Here is a 6840-nt window from a genome sequence, read left to right as displayed (position 1 = left end):
GTTGACTTACAATTCTGTAGTCAAGCAGTAAACTGAGTAAAGTGCATTTTTCTCGAGACGAGTTTCTACCCAATATCTCCGAATAGAAAGAACATAGCGAATTTTTCATGTAAACATTTTTTATAGAAAAAACTGAGAGCTGGAAAAAATGTATCTATCAAAAAATCGTTATCTTCCTCCAATTTCGAGATATCGGCTAAAAATTGACCTCGAAAAAAATCCACACACCCCAGTTTTCCACTCTGGTATTAAATTTTTTTTTTAATTCCACCTACTGAGAATTAACGAGTTGTCGGTAGTCGCTATTTCGTGGAAGAGCCAATGCCAAGTTTTCCGTCGTTCCACTGTATACAGAAGTTATTTCACAATCTATTCTATTGGCCATAGCTTTTTTTATAGCTTCATGGGTATAAAATACGACTTGCTCTGTGCACACCTGGAGATTCAGTGAAATTTCAAGTGATAGAGATGTGCACGTCGAAAGCATCGAACTCAAATTATAAATTGATACCTGATTAAAAGCTTCCTGAAAGCTCTGGGGCAACAAATCTATCGGCTTCATGAGAGACATCATCTTCTTCACGAGTGTCAGATTAGAAGTCTGCGAAAAATAAATAAATAACAAAATAACGAGAAAAATATTCCAGTGCCATCAAAAGGATATCAATATAAATATTGTTAATTAATTTATTCATCCTAGTATTAATGTCTGTTAACAAATTGAAGAGAACAATTGGAAATATATCAGTGAAGAAGGAATGGGAAATGAAGAAGTGGAATTACCTTGAACATATCATAGTCTGGACTACCTTTTAATACTATTAGTTGATAACTACCATCGTTAACAAATTCCTCCATGGTATTAAACGGTGAATAAGTGGAGGATACAGCGAGGAAGCTGATCAATGACGCTGAATATGCCCCAGAGCACACCAAAGCAGATACGAACACTGACAGATAAACGATTCTCAAAGACGTTCGTTTGGGGGACACTATTCCAAATATTTTATTATCACTGATCAAATGAAAATCAATGCTCGAATACCGATTGATAAAATTAATCGTACCTGCTACCCCCTGTTGGCAGTAAATACCCCAGATGCATGAATAATGCTCAAACGTTAGTGGAACGAAATAAGAGTGTCTCCTGTACTGGATGAGAGTCAAAAGAATGGGCACTGATATAATTAAACTGATAATTACTACCCACACGTCCACTGCGAATGCCTGAAAATGGAGATAATATTTTGATCTCGGTGGGATTTTGATGGATAAAATTGATCGGAACCTTGAAGTAAGCATTCCAATGGAGCCTTGCAGCGTCTAGTTTTCTCAGATACAGACGTGTACCTCCGATTTCGATGGGAATTGTGTAATCAACTACGTAAAATCGCTCATTAGTCATGCGCAATTCGCAGATTACTAGATCAGCTTCTCTTCGCTCGAGTAATCCTACGACACCGGTCCATCCGGATGTTTCATCACTCCGGGTTCCGTAGTCCTCTTGCCAGATCACTTTTGGAGTAAAATTTAACGAGAGGGATAATTCTTTCAAAAATTCCCCTAGATATCCATAAAATACGCCATTTTCCTCCCAAAAGTAGATTGATTTCTGGAATTAAACGGATAGTACTCATTCAATGCACATTTTTATTTATTCAGCAATTGATTCAAGAGTGTTTTACTCTCTTCTTTAAAAAATCATTGGGAAGTGCATGATTTCCGCCCTAGGGTGGAAAGTCTTGAATTTCCCTTTCTCACTTTCCCCCTCGCTTATCAGGAAGGAAAGTGCGGACTTTCCGTGCAGGTGTTGAGAAAAATAATGTCAACACCATTACCTTGACACCGCCGATTCGAAATTCTTGACCTCCGATGGAGTGTCTTCGGTTGTAAAGAGCATCATCGAAAAACCACTCGATCTCCTGACTCTGATCGTTCCATTGTCCAAGTTCAAGACTAGTTGTGTGTCCTTTCACAACAGACCACCACTCATCAATCATATTAGTCCCACAACATGATACAACAGCTTCAGTATTATATCTAAGATTCAATAAATTTCCGTGTGGACTCCTACAAAATTCACAATTACCCACACTAGCTTCGTCGACAAACAAGAAAATCCACACAGCATAAGTCATATCCAAGTGCATGGCAATTTTACTAAAGCTGTACACCTCTTGGACACTCGCAAAAATAATGACAACGAGGGGTCGAACGGCATTCTTCGTGTAGTACTCGAATCTCTCCTCAAATTGTCCGAAAGTGATCATGAGTGTTGGTATTCCGTCGTCCGATAAAGTCTTGATCAGCCCATGCCACCGTCGAAGATCCTTAAATGCTGTGAATCAAATTAGAACCTTGAAGAAGTCCATCGTGACCTGGTAAACTAGAATAGCTAGCACTTACACTGATGGTGCTCAGCTGATGAAATGAGTATTCCACAAGTTCCACGTTTTTCATAAATTTCTTTAATCAAGAGTGAATGGTAGCCATTGTCTTTGGTCGCTCTGATGGAGAACATCAACGAGGCAGTAATGATCTTGAATAGTAACAGCCTGATGAAATATTTACTAATCCTGCTATTAGACAGGAGAAAATCATATCCCCTGGTATTATTCATGATCCTCCCTCGTGATATTCTGTTTTCTAGGTTTCGAATTCGTTTCAGAAATCATTTTCAATTGACAACTACAGTGACAATTGGACAGATTTGTCTCCTGTTTGCTCAATCGACTTTTTTTGTTCAATTCCTGTCCAAGGCTGATTGATGTTTGCACGCAGCTGGTGGATCCTCGATTGACCCGTTCCCATGTGTCTCATATTTTATACATTCCTATAATAAACAGCCGTACGTTACGTGCAAGATTCCCACTGATAACGAAATACAGTCTGCAATTCGAAAATACACAAATGCATTCCTGACCATCTGTGGTTCTAGCATTGGTTTTTAATCCATGCAATCACATCTCTCAATATCTCGGTCATATCTCTCCATAAAGAATTATAAAGAAATCAAGTTCTCTTGAGACTGATTTGAATGCGTGAGAATCAACTGATGAGCGAGAACAGATAAACTGTTTTCTAAATTCCATTTTTATTTTCAATATAAAAGGTGTAATTAATTTTCCCACGAAAATGAAAGCCTTCATTCTTCTCTTCTGCCCCCCGAAAAATTGTTAATGTTATTAATTGTCTCTTCGGTTCAGATTTTTCTAAATTTGAATCCAATTCGATGAACTCGTGGATTATTTCATCCTAGAATGCTCTTCTGATTGCGATTCCCCAATCATTTCAATTACCATTTCCGGTTTCGAGGTGTCGTCTGTGACTCATTAATAATTCCCATCATCTGAGAAAATAGAGGCTTTTCTTTATTTATTAAGGATACAAATTCATTATTTTTATTGATGAAATCATTCGAGATAGGAATTGAATTGAATTAAATTGAATTATCCTAAAATCCTAACTTTTATATTTCCTAGATTCATTCACAGAAGTAAAAATATGAACACTTATAAATAATTCAGGAGTAATTCATGCGGTTGTATTAAAATTAATAAATTAAAGACGATTCACAGGTGTTGAAAATGTTTTTCAAGGAACGAATGATTATTCAGTAGCTCTTCAGTCAGGGCGAGTCGTTCTCAGTAGATTTCTCCGTTGTCGTTTCTGAAAGGGTGAAAAAATAATGAATATTGAATCTTCTAGAATAAATCGATGGATGAAAAAAAAAATTGCTGTACCTGGAGTTGGCATTGGCAGAGGCGAAGGATCCACTGCCAAATGGAGTGTTGAAGGAACCGGAATTTGCGTTGGCAGCGGATTGAGAGTTTCCAGACTGGGGATATCTGTTGTATCCCTGGTTTCCATATCCCTGATTTCCGTAGCCATTGTATCCCTGATTTCCGTAGCCATTGTATCCCTGATTTCCGTAGCCATTGTATCCTTGATTTCCGTAGCCATTGAATCTCTGATTTCCATAGCCATTGTATCTTTGGGATCCATAGCCTCCATCGTTATCACCATATCCTCCGTATCCTCCGTATCCTCCATATCCTCCATATCCTCCATATCCTCCATGTTCTCCATATCTTCCATACCCATCATATCCGCCGTAATGATGATGGTGATGAAGTGGATCAGGACCTGGCGATCTAGCCACTCTCACCTTGAAATCTCTATCTGCAATTTGTTGTTCAGGACTTCGAATTAGATTACTCTCAGGAGTAAAATCAGAGGGATGAATATTCAGCAGTAAAACCACATATGTACTTCAAAAAAAGCTGGGAATCCCCGATAATTTGCGGATAAACAATTATCAAATATTGCTGATTTCAATTCAGCAGCGGAGTAGTAAATCAGGAGAAGTGCATTTTTTTTCGTCGCCAGTTTTTCGTCAGTATCTCCGAATTGAAAGGACAAAATTAATTTTTTATATAAACATTTTTTATAGAAAAAATGTAGATCTACCAAAAAGGTTTCTATGGAAAAATCGTCATCTTGTTTCATTTTCGAGATATCGACTGAAATCGCGTGGAAAAATTTACGTCCAAACAAAAGTTTTATCTTCGACGTAAATGTCTCGTGGAGATCTCCAAAAAAAAATCATTCAAGTAAATAGATTTGATTACCTTGTTCATCGGATTGAATGGTCGGATACGCCGATGCACATGTCACAATCAAAAGGATGACAACTGCAAGGAGTTTAGCCATTTTTTTTTTCACTTGAGCTTGAGATCTCACGACTCGACTGTCCTATCGTAAACGAAGAACTGACGTTCAGAGATGATTAGCCGCTCTTTTAAATCGGTGAAACCGGTCTGGGTTATTCCCATGGGATTTTTCAAAAACCACCAACTATGTGTCGCTAATTGTATTTTCATGCGTCTCACCAGTGAATATCATTGAGCGATAAATATTTACTTGGGCAATTCCACATTTATGGGAGTGATTTGATGTATCGTATGGAAATTTCTCAAGGACCTTCCTCGTATCTTCACCGCTAATAGAATCTCATGACAATTTTTATGCTAAAATGGATGTTGATTTTCTTGTTGAATGAAATTCCCGGATTGCCATGAGACATTCTCCATTTGTTGGACAAGAGGGACGTGTACTTGAGAGTTCTGGGAATTCCCTGTCTGATTTTGGTGCGTCATCGTACGCTAATAAGATAGAAAGCTGCCCCGGGCGAACATAATTCATTGCCAGCAGTGGAGGCCAGTGTTATTGACCCTGAGACTTCAAAATAATTCACCCATTGATTCCCCAAGAGATCACACATGCACCAAAATAAAAATCATTAAAATCCGTAGTGAAACACAAACTCAGATACTAATTATAAAATTCTTATTTATTAAATTTGAAATAATTCATTCACAATTATTCAAATTGAAAGGGATTATTACATTCTAAGAACCCAACATTTACATCGAGAAAACCTAATCTGTCGATTAATAATTATTCCATTGATGGAATTTTCCTCACATCGAAGAGTTTTGGATATTATTCCTCCGTGGTCTTGACACGTTTCTTCTTCCTATCAAAATCAAAAATGAATTGTTAATTCACAATGTTTTAAGTTATAATTACAGATTATTATTACCCATTGGGAGTTCCTCCATAAGCTGTTGCGATGGAGCTAGCAATTCCACCCTTTCCTGTGGAATAACTATTGGCAATAGCCGTTATCATCCCAGGGGGTGATCCCTCAGATTCTGATCCCCTGTGGCCATAGGAGTTTGGAAATCTGAAGACCATAGGAAAAAAATTGTTGAAATTCGGTAGTCGCCCCCTTTTCTTATCATACAACTCTTCCTCGTCGCTCTCCTCCTCAACTTCTTCCTCACTCTCATCTGCAGTTGTCTTCTTGTTTTTTTTCGTGGCTTTATTAGCCTTCACTGGACGCTTTGCTGGATTATTTTCTCCAGTGATTGATTTGTCTGATCCTGGAGCGTCGGTGCCATACTATCAACCCAATAATAAACAGCAATTTAAATCGAATATTGAATATTCAAGAATATTCACTAAAAATTATTCAAAACCTGAACGAAATGATTCATCAACGAAAAAATCTTCACATGCAGTTCTAGGAATGAATTACCGGTTGAATGTCATCCTGTGGCTGCTCGTCAGTTCGATCATCTGAATAATTTTCCTCATTACCATCTCCACCATCTGGTGCAGCCTCTGCCGCTGCACTAGTCACATCGTCCGCAGGTTCTGGACCAGATTGTAGATAATTTGGATGAGTTCCTCCTAGAGAAGACCTACCACTGACAGCATTACCTTGAGCGAAGACACCAGTGAGAGGATCAGATCGTGTTGGTCGATAATATCCAGAAATCATGAGTGCTCTTTGGGGATAGGGCACTGGGTGTCTCTTCGACCGCATCATCAGCATTTCCCGAGCATTGGGACCCAGCACAATGGAGACTGCAACATTAACACAAACATTAACCTTTGAAATTAATTTTATAATGTTACTTCTGATTGTTACTCACCAGGTGCCTTCGCCAATGATCTAGCCTCGGTGATAGCAATCCCTAGCATCACCAATAATCCAAAAGACAACCAAGTCATCATGAATCCAACAGTTTAATCAGTCTAACTCGTCTAATTCGTTCAATTCCTCTGCTCAGGCACTACGAATCACTACTTGTTAGTCCAGAGTGTCAGAGTCAGCAAGTGGAGCTCAATGATTCCATCCTCCCAATTTTGCAATGGCTTTTATACCTCAAATCTATCCTCGGAATATGGGATTGTCTCTTCTGGGGATGGAATAGGGTGGGAACAGTCCCTCCCTATTCTTGTTTCATTGTTTTTCTTGTTGTTCATTAG

The 6840-nt window shown here is 38.5% G+C and overlaps 2 protein-coding genes across 3 annotated transcripts; both read right to left on the bottom strand.

Annotated features, from left to right (window-relative positions):
• Positions 1–3449: 3449 nt before the first annotated feature.
• LOC105267100 (glycine-rich RNA-binding protein 3, mitochondrial-like) lies at positions 3450–4784 on the bottom strand. The gene is made up of 3 exons (XM_011305731.1): positions 4632–4784; positions 3744–4182; positions 3450–3669 (listed from the first exon to the last, which is right to left on the bottom strand). The coding sequence occupies exons 1-3, from the start codon at positions 4711–4713 to the stop codon at positions 3645–3647; spliced, it is 546 nt and encodes a 181-aa protein (XP_011304033.1). The 5' UTR covers positions 4714–4784; the 3' UTR covers positions 3450–3644.
• A 573-nt stretch (positions 4785–5357) lies between these two features.
• Positions 5358–6687, bottom strand: LOC105267099 (uncharacterized). Of its 2 annotated transcripts, XM_011305730.1 has the most exons (5): positions 6504–6687; positions 6289–6435; positions 6104–6222; positions 5606–5967; positions 5358–5539 (listed from the first exon to the last, which is right to left on the bottom strand). In XM_011305730.1, the coding sequence occupies exons 1-5, from the start codon at positions 6583–6585 to the stop codon at positions 5506–5508; spliced, it is 744 nt and encodes a 247-aa protein (XP_011304032.1). In that variant the 5' UTR covers positions 6586–6687; the 3' UTR covers positions 5358–5505. The 2 variants fall into 2 exon arrangements, with proteins under 2 accessions (XP_011304032.1, XP_011304031.1); XM_011305729.1 differs by having other exon boundaries at positions 6104–6435.
• Between the last annotated feature and the right edge of the window lie 153 nt (positions 6688–6840).

This window comes from Fopius arisanus, unplaced genomic scaffold (assembly GCF_000806365.1).
Source record: "Fopius arisanus strain USDA-PBARC FA_bdor unplaced genomic scaffold, ASM80636v1 scaffold00044, whole genome shotgun sequence".
Lineage (NCBI taxonomy): Eukaryota > Metazoa > Arthropoda > Insecta > Hymenoptera > Braconidae > Fopius > Fopius arisanus.
The sequence above is the reverse complement of the archived record's forward strand: the minus strand, read 5'-3'. Positions and strand labels throughout refer to the sequence as shown.

Excerpts from the sequence above, each read along its gene's own strand:
- LOC105267100 (XM_011305731.1), bottom strand. The coding sequence starts at position 4,713 with ATGGCTAAACTCCTTGCAGTTGTCATCCTTTTGATTGTGACATGTGCA. Across the intron at positions 4,183-4,631 it reads CATTCAATCCGATGAACAAG|ATAGAGATTTCAAGGTGAGA; the intron begins GTAATCAAATCT and ends AACAAATTGCAG. Across the intron at positions 3,670-3,743 it reads TCTGCCAATGCCAACTCCAG|AAACGACAACGGAGAAATCT; the intron begins GTACAGCAATTT and ends TCACCCTTTCAG.
- LOC105267099 (XM_011305729.1), bottom strand. The coding sequence starts at position 6,585 with ATGATGACTTGGTTGTCTTTTGGATTATTGGTGATGCTAGGGATTGCT. Across the intron at positions 6,436-6,503 it reads ATCATTGGCGAAGGCACCTG|TCTCCATTGTGCTGGGTCCC; the intron begins GTGAGTAACAAT and ends TTAATGTTGCAG. Across the intron at positions 5,968-6,103 it reads CACAGGATGACATTCAACCG|TATGGCACCGACGCTCCAGG; the intron begins GTAATTCATTCC and ends TTGGGTTGATAG.